At 43.9% G+C, this 22,006-nt stretch overlaps 1 protein-coding gene across 1 annotated transcript in view; it reads left to right on the top strand.

The window, feature by feature from the left end:
- LOC138565974 (E3 ubiquitin-protein ligase TRIM39-like) overlaps positions 1–22,006 on the top strand; it is a 244,132-nt gene that overhangs the window by 141,703 nt on the left and 80,423 nt on the right. The window contains exons 3-4 of the mRNA XM_069643059.1: positions 18,277–18,372; positions 18,526–18,756. Coding sequence (XP_069499160.1) covers positions 18,277–18,372; positions 18,526–18,756 — 327 coding nt within the window. The remainder of the gene's footprint in view (positions 1–18,276; positions 18,373–18,525; positions 18,757–22,006) is intronic.

Below are 22,006 nucleotides of genomic sequence, written 5' to 3' on the forward strand. Positions count from 1 at the left end.
CAGGCATCAACTGTTTACCAGTGCTATCTTGTCGCCAAGGTGCTTCAGAGGGGTTTAAAGAACACCGTGTTTGCATCTATAAATCCTTCTCATCTTGAGGTGCTTCTCCCTGGACCTCTATTAATTGTCTTTGAAAGATTACTATAGCATTCAGATACACTCATCATTACTACCATGCTCTCATTTACATCAGGCGTATCAAATGGCATAATATCTTCTGAACATGCAGCGAGTTTGGCTTCATTGTCTGCTGCTTGGTTTCAGCGTGAGATAAAGTCAGTCTGTTTAGTATGAGCTGCGCATTTAATGACTGCAATGGCTACTGGGAGTTGTAGTGCCTTAATAAGCCTATCCGATAAGGTGGCATTTTGCAATGGAGTGCCATCCGCTCGGAGGTAGCCCCTACGTGTACTGTCGACGTCACATATGCTGAGTCACTGTACACTGTTACTTCCTGGTCTTCATGATTCTCGAGCGTGACTATCAGCACCACTAATTCTGCAGCCTGTGCTGAAAAGTGAGACAGTAGTCATGCACTTACCATTTTTGAAACTTCCTATTGGCTGTGTGCTTTACCACAGCAGCACCAGTATATATCTGTTCATCATTTTGATCGATCCTTGAAGAACCGTCAATAAAAACAATTTCTCCCCCTGTCAAAGCATTATCTTTTATCCTAGGGATTTCGTAATAGAACCAGTGGTCAAAGTGGGCAGGAGCGGTCGGGAGCAGTGCTCCTATACTTTTTATTTTTAAGTTTCACTGTTCCTATACTTTTATTTTTATAAAGAAACCATTCTGGAATGGTTTTGTTTTAAAATAAACATGTAGGAAGGAGTTGAAGCTTGTACTTCAGTGCACTGCACTGCACATCCCCATAAATAGCAGGTGTGTTTGTTTGGGGATTTGGATTGTGTATGGGAGGGGACGCGGCGATGAGGTGTTTGGGGGGGCAGACCAGCAGGGAACATAGTTCCACTACTTCTTTTCGTACACTTCGACCACTGCATAGAACTCTTCATAGTTTGAACAATCATGAACATGCTCATCTTCTGCCAGTGGTTCAGCTACAAACATGGCAGGAATCACTATTGGGTGTCAGACTATTTTAATCACTGGATTCGATATGACTACCTCGTAGGCAGAAGCCCTTTGAGAAGTCAACGTACCTTCTGGTTTCTCCAGAAATGCAAATAATGCATGCTCAACAAATAATGTCATGGAGCATCCCGTCACTATGCTAGCAGCTTTCTCAATGGTGAACGCGGTGGCTGCCAAAGATTGTTGGCAAGGAAAATGACCCCTCATTACTTGGTCTAGAATCCCACTGTAATATGCAAGGGGCTTGTACCCCAATGTGGTTCTCTGCGGGAGGACTGCTGTCATAACAGTACCATCCGTGTGCGAGAACAAAAATAATTCCTCAGCATAATTAGGAATCCCTAAAACTGGAGCTTTGCAAATTGCTTTTTCCAATTCATCAAACCCTAATTCCATTTCCTCAGTCCAGACAATTTTCTCTCGTGTCGCCTGTGCTTTCTTTAAAGCCTGTAATAAAGGCCTTATATATGAGCTTTAGTCAAAGACCCATGCTCTGACATAGTTGCACAGTCCCAGAAATCTTTGCATGTGTTTCATCGTGTGAGGCTTTGTAGTTTTCAAAATAGCCTCAGCTCTTTCAGGAGTAACCTTCTTTCCTTCATGTGAAATCAATTGGCCTATTTACAACACTTCTTGTTGACAGTACTGTAACTTCTTGTTAGGGAGAATTCTCATTCAATGGCTAATTTCCCTTACCTAGTGAGTCCCCCAGCAGTTTTGCTGGATTTCTGAAGTTTATTTTTCCACGTGGTAAGAGTGTGAGCTTTTCCCCCACTGTTACCCATGTTTTGTCATGTGTATTTCATCTGTGTTTGTGCTTGTGGACTCTGGAGTACACCACTTCAGTAGCCCCACACTTTTGTGTGTTACACAGCACCTTCAGTGCAGTGACACAGGGTTGTCTTTTAGACTTCCCACCGACTCCATTTCTGGGGCTGACTACTGTCCCCCAGAAAAGGGTAAAGTTGTCATTAACTTTACATAGTCATTTAACCACAGATTCAGTACACCCCATTTTATACGGAGTACTGGAAAGGGTTACTTCTTAGCCCTTTTTATCTGTACCTCCTAGAGCCTTGTTTTGCTCTTTTAACATTTAGACTTGGCTGGTGGCAGTGGTATCTACCCTAACTTTTCTACCGCGTTTATACTATATAAACGTGATACTGTTTTAGGCTATTATCCTCTGCAATAGTTGCAGCAAGGTTCTCTCTAGTTGTGTGCGCAGGGTAGTGTAACTGTTCCAACGCCACCCTGAATAAGGCTACAGGCATCAACTGTTTACCAGTGCTATCTTGTCGCCAAGGTGCTTCAGAGGGGTTTAAAGAACACCCTGTTTGCATCTATAAATCCTTCTCATCTTGAGGTGCTTCTCCCTGGACCTCTATTAATTGTCTTTGAAAGATTACTATAGCATTCAGATACACTCATCATTACTACCATGCTCTCATTTACATCAGGCGTATCAAATGGCATAATATCTTCTGAACATGCAGCGAGTTTGGCTTCATTGTCCGCTGCTTGGTTTCAGCGTGAGATAAAGTCAGTCTGTTTAGTATGCGCTGCGCATTTAATGACTGCAATGGCTACTGGGAGTTGTAGTGCCTTAATAAGCCTATCCAATAAGGTGGCATTTTGCAATGGAGTGCCATCCACTCGGAGGTAGCCCCTGCGTGTAATAAAGGCCTGTATATATGAGCTTTAGTCAAAGACCCATGCTCTGACATAGTTGCACAGTCCCAGAAATCTTTGCATGTGTTTCATCGTGTGAGGCTTTGTAGTTTTCAAAATAGCCTCAGCTCTTTCAGGAGTAACCTTCTTTCCTTCATGTGAAATCAATTGGCCTATTTACAACACTTCTTGTTGACAGTACTGTAACTTCTTGTTAGGGAGAATTCTCATTCAATGGCTAATTTCCCTTACCTAGTGAGTCCCCCAGCAGCTTTGCTGGATTTCTGAAGTTTATTTTTCCACGTGGTAAGAGTGTGAGCTTTTCCCCCACTGTTACCCATGTTTTGTCATGTGTATTTCATCTGTGTTTGTGCTTGTGGACTCTGGAGTACACCACTTCAGTAGCCCCACACTTTTGTGTGTTACACAGCACCTTCAGTGCAGTGATACAGGGTTGTCTTTTAGACTTCCCACCGACTCCATTTCTGGGGCTGACTACTGTCCCCCAGAAAAGAGTAAAGTTGCCATTAACTTTACATAGTCATTTAACCACAGATCCAGTACACCCCATCTTATACGGAGTATTGGAAAGGGTTACTTCTTAGCCCTTTTTATCTGTACCTCCTAGAGCCTTGTTTTGCTCTTTTAACATTTAGACTTGGCTGGTGGCAGTGGTATCTACCCTAACTTTTCTACCGCGTTTATACTATATAAACGTGATACTGTTTTAGGCTATTATATTAGCCTCGAACATAAACCCGCTTGACCAAATACTCTTTTTTTTGGCTCCGGTCAGGTTTATTCGCCATTTCTTTTTGTTAAAGTCCTTCTTGTGTTTTACTTTGCGCGGCAAACCAGATTTGCCTTCTTTGTTCACTGTCTTTTGGTGGGCTTCTGCCAAGAAGCCCTCCTCTAGGCGCCTGGGTGTCTAGGTGGGCTGAATGTGAGGGAGGGGTGTAGTCACTCCCTCCACAGGGTATCCTAGGAAACCCAAGTCGCACTTTGCCATGATTGGCTGAGGTGGATGTCTGGTCTGGACAACCCCCCTGCTGCGTGATTGACAGCCATGCTGTGTGAATGGGGGATGTTCGCATAAAAGGCAGGACTCTTGGGCTGGAAGTCAGAGTCGCCACTGGAACTACAAGGAACTGAAGAGAAGCGGAGAAGAAGACGGCTGCTGCAACTACCCCGTCCCGGTGAAGCTCTGCTGCAGTCCTGAGCTATCTACACTTCGACAACCAGAGAAGATCCAGTCCGGAGTCTTCTTCCCTTGAGCTTGGTGGGGTCAACCAGCTCATCTTCCACAGCCAGAGGATCCTCTTCATGGTTGAAATCGCTGCACACTGCTGTAGTGGTCGGATAACCATCTGAAGAGCCTCTCCTGTTTTAAAGGAGCGCACCTTTTATTCACCGTCGCTGCTGCTGGCTTCATCCCTGCGTAGTGCAGACCCCTCCAGACGTCCTCCTTCTCATCACCACGACCGAAGCACCAGGAATGTGGGTCTGCAGGAAAATACCAGGAACAACTGCCGTGGCACCAGCTTCTTCCTTGAATAAGGTACTGTGTTCTGCTTCGAGGAGTTAGGGTGAATCCCCTTTCTCTTCCTCTAAGGCTTACCCTTGTCTTTCCTCCTTCTTATAACTTTTGCTTCCTCTGTTGACAATATCCAAGTACTCCTGGCAACGTTGAATCTTGAACTGTCCGACTGTGTGATCCTCGACAACAGGAATCCGGTTCCACTTGACACTGGCTCCGGCCTATTGACTCTTGTATTTCTGTCAACGAGTGTTCTCTGATTCTGTCTGCCCTGACAAAAGTATTGCCTATGATTTTTGCCCCCAACTCTCTATGGTTAACTCATGTGCTAAGAGTGTTTTTGGCCCGGTAACATTTCTTACCGCAGATACGCGTATCTTTAGTAAGACCGAACTGTCATTACTGTCAAAAAGTGATTGCATGTGTATTCCCGGTAACGTCTTTTGTTTCACAACACCGGTCTGTTAAAACATAGGGTACTTACGTTGAGTTATACTGTACGAAGTGAATTGGTTGTGTGTAGTGTATTTTACGTGTGGTTTTGAAATGTGTTTTATAACAGATGGTTTAAAAATAAATGTACTTATAATTTTTTACCTGAAACCTTGAGTCAGTGTTTGCTTGAGTCACAGTAATTGTGGTGCCTTTGTGTAATCTCTGCTACTGCTCATATACTCTTGAGATAAGCCTTGCTGCGCCGCTACTGCTACCACTTCAACATAGTAGTACAGGCTTGTACCAAAGGTGAACTTGTATTACCACTTGTAGTCTTAATTGTGTGTAGTGGTCCCTAAGGGCACTGCACAGGATTCTACCTAAAACTTCTCTTGGTCAACTTTATATCCCTTGTCAGCAAGTGTATTCATCAGCTGAATGGAATCGCGTCTGCACTCTTCTTCTGAGGTGCTGCAAACTAAAATGTCATCTACGCATTGCAACACAACACTTTCTAGATCAATATTGCTTAAGTCCACCTGGAGAACTCTATATAAAATCGATGGAGACTAACAGTACCCCTGGGGCAAGCAAATACTTTTCAGGCGAGTTTGTCTGAAGGTAAATGACGTCAGATCCTGCGAGTTTTTGTGCAATGGGACTGAGAAAAACGCATTTATCAAATCAATCACAGTAAAATATTGTGCTTCAACAGGTATATTGTATAAGATTGTAGCAGGATTAGGGACTAGAGGGAACTCAGCCTCTACAATTTGGTTAATTGGGCTTGAATCTTGAATTAAACACCATGACCCTCCCTTTCCCCTTTTTCACAGGATAGCTTGCCGTATTGCAGGGTAACTCTGATGTCACTAAGATACGTTGGTCAATCATGGTGGAAATTGTCTTAAAAATGCCTTTGTCTGCCTCTCGAGGCATGGGATACTGTCGTGCTTGAGGTAAAATTGCTCCTGGTTTCAATTTAATCTTCACTTCTACAACCCCCTTCAATAGGCCTACGTCATAGGGGCCTGTGGTCCATAATGAAGTTGGTACTTTCGCCATGTCATCATCAAAATACTCAGGACGCTTTTGTGCTATCATCTTCTGAGGAACCTCTCATTTGATTGCTCTTACCCAATAAATAATGCTCATTTCAAACATCACTTCGTCATCAGATGGATGATCTCTCTAAACAGATCCTCATCAGTGACATCAGTTAATCTGTAACCCTCCCCAATGGCGATTACTATACACAATCATCTTCCTTCATTGTGAACTCCATCAAGCAAAGACATTTCACCCCGCAATATGGCTGCTTGTAATTCTAAGGGAAAGACTTGTCCCTCTTCTTCAAGCATAGGTATCCTTGGTCTAAATAAAAACTCATCAGGTACTCTCATAGTTCTGCTTCTAGGCCTGGTACCCAGGTCAACAGAGTACGTACTCCATAATGAAAGACTTCAGGTTCCAACGGAACTGCACGAATGGCCACTTGTCCTGCAAATGCCATAATAAATTCACTCACGTTTAAATAATGCATTCCTGGTGTTGAACACACTATGCTTTCATCAGTAAACAAAATTGTCATGTTCAACTTGGTCATTAAATCTCGACCCAATATATTGATAGGGGTCTGCCTTGAATATAAAAATGGCCTGACATGTCACACTCTCCTATAGAGACTGGTAGTTTTTCAGAGCAAGGAACTCTGCTTGTAGATTCTGTGAAACCTTGAGTATTCTTGGCATTTCCAGGCATTGAACATTTCCCCTCTCGTATACATGAGCATGTTGCACCTGTGTCTACTAAAAATGAAAAAGATTTGCCTCCTATACTGACGTGTACCCTCGGTTCCTCATGAGGATTTGGCGAAACGGATAGTATCGAACACATCAAGTCTCCCAGTGAGCTGTCCTATTGCGGATACAGCCTCATTCCTGTACCTGTAAAGGGATTCCCTCCATAGACAGTGACTCCCCCATTGTGTATTTGAGTTTTGCTGAATCTGCATGGGTGAATGTTGCGACTGCCCTTGTGGCGGATTTACTGCTGCCTGTTGTGTTTGCAATTCTTGCTGCACTCTCTGCGCTTGTGCCTGTTGCATTGATTCTGAGCAAACCCGTCTCCATTCTGCTGTGAATACGCAGGTGGGTTTGAAGTCCCCCTCTTGAAAATTGACCATTCTGCACGAACCCTTGACTTCTACATACATGAGCAAAATACCCTGTCATTCCACATGCCCAACATGTAGGAGGAGGTCTCCTAACCTGCCGATCCTGCATGTTTTGATTGTCATTCTGAATGTTTTGAAACCCACCCTGATTATTCTGGAAGTTTCCGTGATTACTCTGCCAGTTCACTTGATTATTCTGAAAATCTCTTCCACAAAATCCTCCCCTTGTCCGTGGTGTAAATTCATTATTGCCTTGGTCAAACTGCCTTTGATTATTCATCAGTGGTATGTTTGCTACTTGTTGTGAATTCGATCCGTCTCCACTAGTTATCATTGCCCCTTCAATAGCGTTCTTCTGCACTAACTTTGCCTCTTCGCCTTTCCTGATGTCATCTTTTTTGCGATTCTTTTCTTGCAAGAGCCTGCAGTAATGCACGATGGTCAGCTGAATCTCCGACCATGGTTTTACTTCCATACCCACTAACTTCTTGAGCTGCTTCTGTACTGGGTCTGGCAGCCCTTGGCATAATGTATGATAGAACACAGGTATAGATTTCCCCCAAGCCTCAGATATCTCCAAGGCCCACTGCTCTTAGAAATTTTGAATGTAAACAAGCAGATCATCCACATCCTACATCTTTTTCGGCATTATAGATCCCATATCGGGCGTGTCCGGATATAGTACTCTAAGCGCTTTCCAGACTGCCGCTCTGCAGTTATTGAACGGTGCTCCATCATAAGCATTGTCAACCGTAGTAACACCAGTATGTCCTACTCTAGACCAAACGTCATCAGCTCACTCCGCAAGAATGGCAATTAGGAGACCCTTGATGTCCCCTATAGCCAATGTATTCCCTCCTGTCATCTTCTCTAATTTATGTATCCATTTCCCAGCGCCAGAAGTTAAACACTGGAGTTTACACCTTAAATTATTAAATTATCCTTGTACATCTGGGGCCATGGTATATACTGTGGTCTGGCCCCCCTTTCTCTAGCAAGGGAAATTGTGAAACCCCAAAGTCACTCTCATTTCTCATCGTCTGTCTGTCCACCGCAGGGACAATATTCCTGTACCGCCTTCTTCCTGGCAACAACCTTAATCTGCTCACATATGCCCCCTCTCACCACGCAGTTGCCCTCTAGGTCCGTCTAACTGCGTCAGTGATTCTGATGCCCTAGGTATAGGTGCGTCTAAATCTGACCATCTTACTTCCTTATCCATTGAAAAACCTTCCTCAGGATCACATACGTGACTTCTCTCTTCCCCACGGAAGGTGTCTCTATCTTCGTCTGACGTTTCCTGTGCCCAACTCATGCAACCTCTCTCCTCTTCAACTCTGTTCAGAGTCAGTCTAAAGACAACTCCTTAGGCCTCATACTACATGAGGCTCCCTCTGTATCGTACAGCTGTGTACTCAAAGTCGATAATTTTTTCCCTTCCCCTTTCATTCTTTCTGTGCTCTCATTTCATGATATACTTTATCAAGTGCTTCCCCAATGCTTCTAGAGTCAAACTCGTCCTCTAGAACTGCTCTAGACGGGCCTGGTAATGACTCGTATTCTGGGAAGAACTCCTCTATGTCCTTCCATGCTACTTCTGGATCAGGATTCCTTACCTCCTTCTCTAGGCGATCAAGATCGTGTGCTCTCTGCCTTCTTTTTCGTCATCATCAAATTCTCTCTGCTTCCTTGCTTCCTCTCTCACCCTATCTTCCTCTTTTTTCTTCGCATCTCTTCTCTCGTTTGCCCTTTGTATCTCCTCATTCTTTCGTCTTTGTATTCTCTTATCCCTTAGCTTTTGTTCCTCCTCTTCCATTCTTTTTCTCTCTAGCCTTTCCTGCTCATCGATTGCTCTTTGTCTGTTATCACGCTTTCTTTGCTGTTTTGCTCTCTCCTGCTTTTTCAATTGCTCATCTTGATATAACTGCTCCCGTCTTTGTCTATCTTTCCTTTTCGCCCCTTCTTCTTTCAATCATTCCTCCCTTTCTTTAACCTTTTTATCTTGCTCATCTTGGTCTTCTCTTTGCCTTACGTCCTTGATGCCTTTACCATCGAGTTTGAGCAAAATATCACCACACATCCATTCATTCTGTAGAAGTGCTAACTCGTCAGTTTTATCTCTTTCTCCCTTTCATCTCTTTATTTCTCTTCCTATATCTAGAAATGTGCTTGGTTGACCACTTCTCTCCTTGTTGCGTCTCTCCTTGTCCCTTGGGACCTTAGAGATCACATCTTGCTCAGTATTTTTCTCCAGACCTTCGTTGCTGCTTTGCGCGGGTGACTCATACGCCGGGTTGCTATACCCTGCTGCTGCTTTAAGCTCCCTCAATGGGTATAACCCATTGTCTTTCTTGCTTTCATCATCTAATTCAGACGGGGTGGGGGGAGCAGAGGGCTTCTCACCCCCCTCTTTGCATACATTGAGGATCCAATCTACAGGAGGCTACTCATCATTCTCCTCCTGGTACATTTTCCAAATCTCTAAGCTCGCTAGTCTATGCTGCTGCAAAAATGCCTTCGAATGTGACCCTCCTTGCGGCCATAGCATAAACATTTTGTCTGTGGTTCCCTTAACCCATTCCGCGCTATACTGTCTATGCTTGGGTGCATGTTTTGGCAATTGCTTGCAGAGGTGCACAAGTGGAGTAACATCCTCAATTTTTGACTCATCACTTTTGACTGTCAATACTCGCTTTCGCTTGTCACAGATTTAAAAACGTATGTTTCAGAAAAACAATACAATATGAGTGTGCACCAATCGTCGTAGTCTCCAATCCCTTTAAATCATGCTTTTACTTTAATCTTGCTAAAGAAACACCATCCACTTCAATTTAAACAAACAATACATTTTTTCAACTTCGCGTTTCTCCTTTTTTCATTAATCACTTTCATCTATTATGTCATCATCACACAATCACATAAACAAACAGACAAACAGACATACTTGACCGGTCACATATATTCTTCTCTACAGTCTTCTCTCTTAATATCTGTCTTGTCCTCTAAAACACTCCTACAGAGCTTAAATCGACCTCCTTAGATTCGTCTTTAACCAAATCAGTTTTCTACGTCAACCGCTATGGGATATTAGGTTCAGATTTCTTCTGTTACGTTCTTTAAAATGCAGGCACAGGGCATACTCTTTTATCATGGCCTCTCCTCACGATACCTCTTAATTGCTTGGCCTCTCACAAGTCAATTTCTACTCAATATATAGCACTCTTATTCTCAATTTATGTTTACCCCAACCTCCCTCCGTTACTCACTTTCCCCTTATTTTATCACCTTTCTTCACTCATTACCTATACACCTTTTGCCAGCTTTCTCAGTTTTTACTCACCACTCGCATTTTCGTCTTCCGACTCTCGGGATCGTATGCCTCTTTTACCACCTCTTCAACTTTCTGTTCGTTCAGCTTCTCATAGACCATGGGAGGGGATTCCGTCTGAAATCGGGGGACCCGTCACATCCTGCTTGCAAGGCTGTAAATTAAACGAAACCACTTTATACGGGGAGATTTACGTCCTTTCAGCCAAATGGCAGAGGTCGTGCGATATTGCCGGGACCCCAAAGTTTACTTATGTCGATGGATTTTTAACCATCCCCTCCGCTACCATGTGAACTGGATAACCCAGCCCTTTAAGGTGAGTAGCAATTACCCTGGAGATGGATGGGGATGCAGATTTTATTCATACATCAATAATCAAAGCGACCCAGGTAGTTGGCAAAAAGGAGAACTGTTTTAATATCAATTATATAAAACAGGGAGTACAACGAACTGCTGTCAATTAGGCTTTGAACATTGGCCTCGAGTTTGTTCTGTGCTGTGGAGAATTCAGGGGAGGGAAGGCACGCTCTGCCCTTATGCATAGGTGTGATCATCTTGTTCGTCCAACTTTATTCTATCATACATGACTGGAGACCATGGAATCGAGCTTCTAGTGTCTTTAAAATACAATTTTTTAATAGACCTCTGACGTCTTCCTTGTTTTGTTCATGCCTTCTGAACACAAGTTTTTTTCACATGATTTGTATCCAATGTCAATTTGCTCCAGTCTGATAAAACCTTGGCTTCTTTCGCTCATCCAACCTCGCCTTCTGAGATTCACTTTGTAATTCAAGTTGTTTTTAACTGTGACACACTTAGAAATTAGGCCTTCTTTCTAAAGTCCAGCACTGCTATAATACGTAGTGGTAACATCCATCCTTTATTGGTCCATATACATATATATACTTTGGCGCTTGCCGCAATCTATTCACTATAAAGCTAGCCTCAAGATTACTTTGCCTACTTGCGTTTCTATCCATCTGTGCACGTGTAAAATGGCTTGATATCTTCATCAATTCTGTAGCATAAGCTTTTACACCTTGATCCCAAGATGTCACTTATCTTTGATACTTTCTTGGTGCCTTATAGATTATCTTCATAATCTTATGCCTGCATCTTCTATATACGTCAGTGTGACGTCACCATTCATCTTTGCCATTCATTTGCTCTGCTTCTTCTCGAAGCTCATTTAAATGGCCATCATATTTTCTTGTATGCTGATATGGTTTTCTTAATGGGAACCTTGCTTCCAGGATTCTCCTAGGTATCGGTATTCTCAATGGCACTGCATGGTTTTCACACTCTGGCTCCCAACATATAAGCAATACGGGTAACGTGGTTGAGGTGGGGGTACTTGGCTCCTCATCTACACTGGTGTTTCCGGCTCCGCGTATGCAGTGCTTTTATGTCCGGCATGCACGCGACAGAGGCAGACGCACCACCAACATTTGTGGCGGTACATCCGTCACCACCGGTGTTACTGTGATGGCGGTGGCACTGGTTCCGAGCATTGGTGTTGCGTGCGGCCGCCAAGCCGTAATCCTACCTTGTTTCCGGCACCACACAGTGGCGGACACGGTAGGACCGCCATCACGGCAACACCAGATTTTTACTGCCAGACTCGTAATGAGGCCCAATATGTGACAGACAACTCTAGGACAAAGTGCCAATGCTTTTCGATTGCTGTTGGGTTATGCCCTATTTCATAAAATATTCTACTTAGATAACTAAAAAACTTGGCTCCATCCATGCTATGACTGAAAAAACAACCTAAGCACCAGCGGTTTTTTCCCAATATATAATCTATTGAATAAATACCTTCCCTCTTTATCTTTCAATACTTTACTACTCATACATACCAATGGGGTCATTACAAGGTTAGAGTCATGAATTTTCCGGCACCTGGGAATAGGCAATTACTGGGGCATTACAGCCCCGGCGGACCCGGTATTCGCCCATTCCCGGGCGCCGGAAAATATTACTTCCCATTCCCATTTGAGTCCCATTGGACTTAATGGGAATGGGGACTACGGATGCAACGGCACCATTCAGGAATGATGCTGGTGCATCCGTCAAGTTCTGCAAGTGAGTGCCTTTCCGCCCGGCAGGTCAGACCTGGCGGGCAGAAGGGCACCCGCTCGCAGACTCGTAGTTTGCCGGTCCAGTAACAACGGTGCGGGTAGCTTACCGGCACCGTTGTTACTGGACTGTCAAACTTGTAATGAGGCACAATGTATTTATTTTTTTATCAGGATGGCCACACCACATTTCTTCCATTGGATCTACAGCTATGAAAGATCCTGCCACCTGTGTGAAACCTCAGGGTATCCTCACTCCTACTCCCCCTGGATTCTTTGCTCAGGTGGCCAGGGAAAGGCCATTGATTTTGGATCCAACCCTGAGTGTGGAGAAGCGAGGATGGATCACCTGGGCGTAGGGTCCTCATGACTGGGAGTGGGTTGCCCACAGGTGAGACATGCTAACCCCATTTCCCCATTGATGACAACCCCCCCCCCTGCCTTTATAGGCTACTATAAAACAGCTCCCCTCATTTCCCCACATTTAACATCTGAAAGTACTGGGATGAGGAAGAGGCGGCTAACAGTAATGAACACTCAAACTTAATTTCACCACTTCGGTACTAGAACGAGGAAGATGCCTGCAGAGAGCTGTAAGGTTTAGGCATGTCCCTTTAACTATGGTCAGGCCAGTCTAAATATGAGTCCACACCTGTAACCTGTCAAGTGGTTGCAGGTGTAATAAGGGTGACCTGTGAAACAGCAGATGGAGCAACAGGGAGGCCTGTGCAGGAGAGACCAGGGGACCATTTCCTTGAGTAGGCAACCGTGGTGGGACCTGAGGTGGAGCCAGGATGCCGGGCCGACATCCTCGAGGAGTGGGAGCCTCGGTAACGGAGATCGAGCAGCTGGGGCTGAGAACAAGCAAGAGAGAAAGAGGACGCTGTCCGCATCCACACAGAAGCAACTAACTTGCCGGTGCCTGCAGGATTCCAACTGCTGTGCGAGCGGGGCTTTCAGAGGTTGGAGCGTCAGCCAGAGACGCGAAAGGAAGCAGCAGGAGCCACCAAAGCAGGACGCCAAAGACCGGTGTGTGCCGAGGCGTTCCATGCGAGCGGTGCATGAATAACGAGGCATCGGATGAATGAAAGCTTCAAACCAAAATGAGTTATGCATATTTAATACTGAACGGAAGGAAAGTTTAAAACAGTGCTATATTGAATACAGAACTGAATGAAAGTTTAAAACAAAGCTATATTGAATACCGAACTGAATGAAACAACGCTAAACTATGCATATTCAATACCGAACTGACGGAAAACCTGAAATTATACATGTTGAACACTGAATTGAAATGCAACTTTACAGGCAAAGCAAATAGCTAATGAAAGTCAAAAGGGAAAGTGCCCACATAAAAGCAACCTATGGGAAAAAGAGCAAGTGTGAAAGCATACATCAAAAGGTGGCATATGAACACAAGACCACCACAAAGTGAATCTTATAAATGGATGCAGTGAATCAAGAGGTGTGTAATATGTTATGGCAGAGCCACAAGGCTAACTAGGAGAAGTCAGAAGATTATAAAACTGCACATAAAGTCAAGATGCCGACAAAGAGGAACTAAATGCATGGGAATCTATATGCAGAGGCAAATGCAGAAGAACCTGTGTGGGCGGAAGAGCCTAGGTGTCCTGGTTGCGCGACTTGTGGTGGGTGGACCGTGTGGACCAGTTAGCTCTGTATTGTGAAACAAACCAAGAAGGACCACTGTAAGTGAGCTGGTTATGCAAACCAAAAAGAGGGTCAGGTTGACCGGGAGCTAAGTTGAACTTTGAAAGACTGAAACAACCATTGGTTGCTACGTTGAAGTCTTGGGGAAGGGAACCCTGAGACTTGGTGAATTGTAAATGCTGTCTTGAGAACGAAGCCTCAAGAAGCTTTTCATTGGAACTGTGTTGCATTGAACTTGGGGAAGGGAGCCACGAGAATTGTGTGGCACTCTATTGCCTTGAACTTGGGAAAGGTAATCTTTAGACTTTTTATGGAACTTTCTTGAGCTTGGAGAAGGGGAGCAGACGAGGAAGTTAAGTGCTGGAAGAAGTTCAGAACGTTGTGTTAATCACCATTTCTTTTATTATTGACATCCCTACATACAGACCAGCTTTAGTTGTGAGGGCAAGGATAGGTTTTGGATGCAGACAGACTTTTAAGTAGAACTCTTTAAGTCAGACTTTCCTTAGTTTCATTCAGGTAGGGAAATCCCACCTTAACATAGGTCAATTTAGGACTTCTACCATCCTGAAATTTGAGTTAATACATTATTCATGTTTGAACTTTGAATCTGTTGTCTGTGTCTTGCTTCATGATGCCTTCACACACCCCAATCTTGTCTAAGCTTATAAATGTGTCTCTTGCAGTAGCATCACATTAGGATGAAATGTTTTCCTACGCTCAATATAATTATTACTATCCCACTTGCCTTAAGGGAGACAACTTTGAGTTCTGACATTATTATTTATGCTGGGAGAAAGTTTCTTCAAAGAAGGGAGGACCAGCTGTAAATGTTGACGTATCACACGATAACTAAATCCAAAAGAGGTTATTTGCCAAATCAGGGAACATGAAATCAAAAAGTAAAACAAATCCGAGATAAATATACAGAGAAATAAACAATTTTGTAAAGTGACGTCGGGAGGAAATTGTTTTAAATGTGTGCACCAGTTCATTGCTTACCCAACCCTAGGACACTTTAAAGATAAGGATAATAAAAGGTGCTACGAGCTTCCAACTGGAGGATGGGAGACGGAACCAAAAGCCCAGCCACCCCACATCCTAGACATAAATACTGAAATTTAGAAAATGGCCAATAAAGATTGAGTGGTTATGACTCTCCTCTTTTCCTCCTCCTTCCCTTCTTCCTTCCTCTGTTAATCCCTCAGCTGCTGTGATTGGTGTCTTGGACCCTTATCCACTCTCTGGGCATCTGATCATTCACACCCAGTCTCCCCAGCATCTGTCTTCCTCAGCACTTGCCTCGGCGCACCATCTGCATTGGAGATTTGCACTTTCCACCCAATGTGGCTCCTGGCCGCATAGCACTTACCATACCTTGTTCTTCATCTCTGGCTCACCTCGAGCACGGACACCACAGTACTCACCCCACTGCCTTCTTCCTTCATGCACTTGCACGTTCTGAATAATCACAAGGCATAGTAAGTTTGACCGTCCCTTCCCTCTCTGTATTTTTGTTTTGTTTTTGTATTTATTTGTGCTGCTATCCCATGTTCCCTCTCTGCTGCCCTGTTGGTCTTTGAAACAGAATGTATTTCCTGTATAAGTGTCTAACAAACAAACAATAAATCAAATTAAATCAAATCAACCCAATTCGAATTATGAAACATGTCAATGGTGGCCAAAAATCAGTCGTTCAAACATTTTCTTGCAGGAGACTTGATGGGCGATTTTTATTTGCTCGTCAGTCTTTCTGCCTCTCCAGACAATTGTTTTGACAATTGTTTTGAGGGTTACTGTCTCCTCTTGATCTGGACAAAATAGGCTGGTGACGACGAAAAGTATTCCACTTCTCACCTTTATTTGCTGGGTCATTAAATGCTGATAAGGTTGAATTAGAGGAAGGGGAGCTGACATATCTTAAAATGCCAAGAAAGTTATGGATATCATCTTCAGGAAAGTTGTACTTTCTAAAGCCCTTAGCCTGTTGTGAAGAAGGAGCCATCCAAGGTGGAAGAGAGATCTGCCCTCTACCCACTCCCAGGGAACATTGGGGGTGAGCCTTTGCTGTGGACCAGGACCTGCCACTCTGCACCAGAATCTCCTAAGGATGGGAGAGCAGACCCTGAATTGAACCCTCCTGTCCTTGTAGTGTGGCATTGATGGAAGGGTTTCAGTGCTTCGGGTATAAACTGTGGGGTAACTGAGTAACGTCTTAGAAGCAACAGATGCGGTCTAGTCTTCTACCAAGATGGCCGCCTGTTGACGGTGTCGCTTTAACGACGCTCTCTGACCTCCACACGGCGCGTTGTATCTTTCTACCTGGTACCCGCTTGGCGTTCGGCTTCCTTGCTTTTCGCCTTCTCCTTGCGTTCTGGATTGCCTGTCCCTGTGCCCTTGCCAGCCTTACCGGGGCTACTGTTCGTCTTACCTGCATTTCTTCTTCCCGCTTCTGGGTATCCATCTATTTCCTCTGAGGCTGTTTTCAGTCACCATCTCTCACTCTACTCTATTCCGAGCACATCGGTCTCCTCAGTTCTACTTACACCGCTGCACTTCAAACGGTTTACTTCCGGGTTTTCCGTGACTTTTCCCCTGTTCTGTGCCTCTGCACACCCTGCCGCCGTTCTGGCATTTCCTCTTATTTCTTTACTGGTATTTCCATCTACTTATTTCTTACTTCTGTTTCTTTACTTACCTCTCTTAATACTTACTCCAGGATCCATCTTGCTTATCAAAGCAGTATTGCTTAAACACTTACGGAGCCTCCAGGCTTCCTCACAGTATACTCTCAGCTACAGAGTTTGGACCACCTTCTACTGCTGCCAATTGTCAAACCACAACTGGGTTTTTTGGTGCTAAAGAAGCTTTTTCCCTTTGTTTAAGGCGGGCTTTCTGGGGTTCCCTTTGGTCAGGAAACTATATCCTGCCAAAGTGGCCTCCAGCGGAGCCCATCTTTATCTGCACGATAAAAGGGTCAAGATCAAGAAGAACACCAGGGAAAAGAAGACCCGGAGAAGAGAGATCTCGGAGACAAGAAGCAATTCATCTGAAGATAAAGGTGAGGAGGGGTCCTGACCTTACACTAGACCTTACCAGTCACGACAGTCCTCTTTGAGTGGGCTTTACGGAAGCCTCAGGACCAAACTCGCTGAAGCTCCCTGTTCTGCCACAGTGAACCAGTTGCTCTGTGTTCCCTGCACCTTGAACAAGGGGGAAGATGCATGCGCTGGATTTTGCGCTCCTCCACCAATCCAAAATATTGCTTGTACTTCAACCAGCTTGACAATGCATGGTACGCTAGCTGCACCCGTCACCTGCTAGGCCGAATCTACTGCTCAATGCCAGGATCCAACATGAATCACTGACGAGTCACATGCTGACTCTGACCTAAGGTCACAACCATGGCTTGGCTTGGCTAGCCCTTGAGTGACTGCCTCGTTGACATTGATGCACCTAAGATCACCACCTCCGGTGACCATCATCCACAGACTAGAACCACTGGAGCATCATGCATCAACCCCTCCCAGTGGCTAGAAGCCTGGCTCTGCCTTGTCCAACTGCAAAGTCATTCTGAGACTGCCCCGATCTACATTCCCAAGAGCCCCCCTTCAATGCACAGAGTGTCCGCATTTTCCCCTATGCGACACTCACTTTTATCTTGGGCCCACATGATCCAAGGTGCCCAAACTGAGCCTGATCCACTTGCAGCTATGTTTGACACTGGGTTCGACATCTTTAAACTCACCAAGAAACAAAACTAGTTACTATTGACCATGAACTGCCCCCTCAGGCCACTGAAACCCTAGAGTCTGGTTAGGTCACCTCAGCACCTTCTTTCACCTGAGAGATTTCCTTTCATGCTTGGTCTTTGCCCATCACCCCTGTACTCACTCTCAGAAGGCTACTTTTCCCAGTCTGTTGCTTCTGCTCTGTCTTCCGCGGGGGTGGGTTTGTGTACAGTATTTATATTTTGTTCTATTGCAGATGGTGTGTTTAATCAAAGTATATATAGTTTTCATAGAACCTTGATTGAATCCTGCCTTTATTTTGGAGAGTGTAACTGTGTTGTTGTGTCACTACCAGATCACATTCACACCCCTCGTAAGAGCATAGCCTTCCCTTGGACCATTTTACCACAAAAGGTGAAGGTGGTATATCTCTTAACTGCCCCAGTTTTACCTTTATGATTGAGTTGTGTTTTGTTATTTGTTTTAAAGGACTCGTGTAAACTACTGCCTGCAGTAATACCACTTTTAATCTTGTTCATGTTCTTTAGAAAGCTCTTGAAACTCGCTTAAAGCAACTGAAACAGAAGTTGGCAGATCTCAAGAGTGTACCTTCCAGGAAATTGGCAAAAGATGCAGATTTAAAGGTAAGGCCTGGACTTATCCTGGGAGTAGAGTTTGGGAGAGGGTAAGGGGTATATCTCCTTCTCAGACTTCCTGATTCTACGCCAAATATTGGACTCTTTACAAAAGAACTTTTGAAGTTGTAACTTGTTTTTTTGGCTTCATCTTTTATAAAGGCACACCTGCTATGGCAGAGAGAGGCGATCAAGAGGCGGTTTGAGAACCTACATGCCATTCTGGAGACTAGAAAAATCCATTTGGCCATGAAACTGCAAGGGGAAAATGCAGAGATTCTAAAGCATATCCCAGAGATAAAGAAGATGCTGATGATCCGAGACAACTCGGTGAGGACCCTGATTTCCGAGCTACAATCGAAGTTCGAACAGACAGACATTGAGATACTGAAGGTGAGCAGTAGTTACTCAACTGCGGAAAAAGAACAAACAGAGCCTATTCTGGAATGGTATGGAACAAAGCAAATGAATTACACCAGTATCATTGTTCTCACAACAACCAAAATACAGAGATAGTTGGATCTAGACACGCGTCTGGAAAGATTAAGCAGGCAGTATAGGGGGAGACAGCCAATGCTGCACTGTTGCAAACACTTAATTCCTGTATCTTTTAAATGGACAATGTAGGGCAACCCCATAAGGAGGCATTCTCCATTTTCACATGGAATCTGGAAAACGTGTTTAAAGCAATGGGGCGGACAGTGGTTCACCTTCCCTGTTGAGCATTTACAAAATCAAGTCCCCAATGACTTTCAAATAAAGAAACAATATACTTTTGACAAGCTTCATTTTCATTTTTCAACACCTATAAAACAGTAGTACCCAAATTGCCCTTTTACAATTGACCTTTTGCACAATTGACCTAATTATAATGGTCCTAATTCACCTTCTGCACAATTGACCTTTATATTATTTTAGTTATTGCATATATGTATTGAGTTGGTTTTGGATTATAAATAATACAAGGGGATTGGGTGGGGGGGTTGCAGGGGTTTGTGGATTGGGTGAGGGGTTGCGGGGGGTTTCCTCCCGCATATATGTCCTAATTGACCTTCTAAATTAGGTCAATTCTCCCGCGGTCAATTGTCCTGAGGTCAATTGTGAAAAGGTCAATTAGTATACAACCTATAAAACACAACATGCAAAAAAGGACCAAGTCGATTAAAGTTGTTTAATATAGATGGTGACATCCTCAAGCGCTTACAGTGGTTTATCTCCAGTTGCTACCAGAATGCTTTGGCATGAGGAGTCCAACACACACCAGGTGAAGTCTCGACAGCTGTGACCTATGATACTTTGCTTCTTCATCTCTAGAATGAGCCATTATAGGAGACTCCATATTCAGATATGATTCAAATATGTTGTTTTTCAAAGCATTTTTTCCATAGCCATGACACGCCAATTATGAATATGGCTTTCAGTTTTCCGTTTTTTTAATATTAATTTATAAAAACGGAAAAACCTGGAAAAAACAGTCTTTCTGTCTGGTTCTCTATGATGCCACTCATACATCGTAGGATAATTGCAGTATGGAGAGTGTGAAAGTGGTATAAAAATAGCATTAACGTTCTTCAACTTGCTGACAGCATATATTTTAAGGCAGCAGCAGTCACGGGATCAACAACTTGTTTTTATGGACAAAATGGTGCTCGCATTTCTTTCCTATATGGCTGCATGCGTGCTTTAATAAATGCATTTTATTATTAGAATAAATGCAGTAAAATACTGGTTGCGAATTATCTTTTTATATGACAAAAAATAAATGTGGATAAATACAGAAAAAAGGCCACAAAATAAATATGGATGAACACAGACGGAAATGGCAGAAAAAATAAATACCATAAAGCCGGGAGCCTTACTTATGAACCAACCAACATGCCAAGATGGAACCCTCAGGCCTTTCCAAGCCTGTGCCAGTTTCAAGCGGGCATCATTCAATAGGTGTGTAAAATGTCAGTTGTGCCTGACCTAGGTTAAGGACTTTCTGCATCCCTGTCTCCTAGGACTATCATCGAGGGATCCATGGGAAGTTGAGTGCACATAATCTCTTTTATCTGGTCTGCGTTACTCATTCATGAGCCTGTGCAACAGGGCATCTGCACCACATGTCCCATATCTCCGAGTTGCCCACACTCCCTCTAAAAAAACAATATAGTTTAAGTAGTACCAAATTTCTTCTAATCAAAGAATTGAAATCATATAAACTATGTTTGAGAAGTGAAAGATGGTCAACTGTGATGTGCAAAGGGGCTTTCATTACCACGTAGGAGATGCCATTTGCATGTCCTTAATACACAAATCATACCTCATCTATTTAATGACCCCACACTCTGTGTTATTACTTTTTTCCTTGGACAATCTAAACTCCAGTCGCAGAGACCAGACCGATTGGGTCCCTCTAAGATGATGCAATGGTTGGCACTTTCTGCTGGACACTGAAGGCATGCCCTCAATTGACAAGGAGCCTTGCTCGGTCCTAATACATGTGATTGCTTTGAGTAATCAAAGAATCTATACTGCATCTAAAAAAAGAGATCCATATTGAGAGACATGTTAACTAGGCCCAGCTGGAACACTAGAGGTTTGTTTACCCAGTGATTGGACACTGAGAGGCAGAGACAAAATTGGTACATGAATACATCCAGTTAATAGTGTATCTGTGTCATGCACTGGTGAACCCTCCTGAGCCTCCGCCTCACCTTGGTCATCAATAGAACTGTTGTAGGTTTCTGAACACTTTTTCCTTTGAGGCTTCTTGGAATTCTTGCCCTTCTTTTCCTTGACCTTCTTTTCCTTCTTGTCGTGGAGGTAGGGCCAAGCTCCCCCAGAGGCCACCTTGACCTGATACGAAAACCAGTCCTAAAGGAACTCCGAGGAGCAAGCCACCAAAAACAGGGAAAAAGCCTTCTGACACAAAAAACCCTGTTTGGGATGGTAGACTGAAGACTTCTGTGGGTGCAACTGGGAAGATACTTGTTGAACTGCAGGAGGAGTTAAAGGTCCATACAACACAATGGAGATGATGCAGAAGAACAGAGAGTCCCTGGAATCAAGCAGGAGATATTAAAGTGGAACTCCCAGTTCCCTATACCATCTGATGTATTTTGCAGGCGAACAGCTCCTAAAGCGCCTCCGGAGGTGTCAGCTTCCACAATGAACTGAGTCTTGTCCGGTTGAAGCAGTATAGGAGCTGTGTTGAAGAGGGTCTTGAGTCTTTTAAAGGCTTCCCTAGTCTCCTGGGTCATTTCGAAAGATCACCCCTTTTTTGAGTAAAGCTGTAATGGGCAAGACTATGTCGGAAAACCCTGGGATAAAGCGCCTATAAAAGTTTGCCAATCCCAAAAATCTCTGTATGTCCTTAACATTCCGGGGTTCCTGCCAATGTAGGATCGCCTTCACCTTTCCGGGGTCCATACAAACACCTTCCTTGGACAAGATGTATCCCAAATACGATATGGAAGAAGTTTCGAACTGGCACATTTCAGGCTTAGCGAACAATTGGTTTGCTTGTAGACGGTGAAGCACCTCTCTGACGTGTCTGCAGTGTTCTGACAATGTAAGGGAAAAGACCAGAATGTCATCAAGATAGACAACTGTTGAGATGTATAAGAGGTCCGAGAAAATTGTGTCGATGAATCGCTGG

Source organism: Ambystoma mexicanum, chromosome 2p, assembly GCF_040938575.1.
Source record: "Ambystoma mexicanum isolate Mex_15411 chromosome 2p, UKY_AmexF1_1, whole genome shotgun sequence".
In the NCBI taxonomy this organism is placed as follows: Eukaryota; Metazoa; Chordata; class Amphibia; order Caudata; family Ambystomatidae; genus Ambystoma; species Ambystoma mexicanum.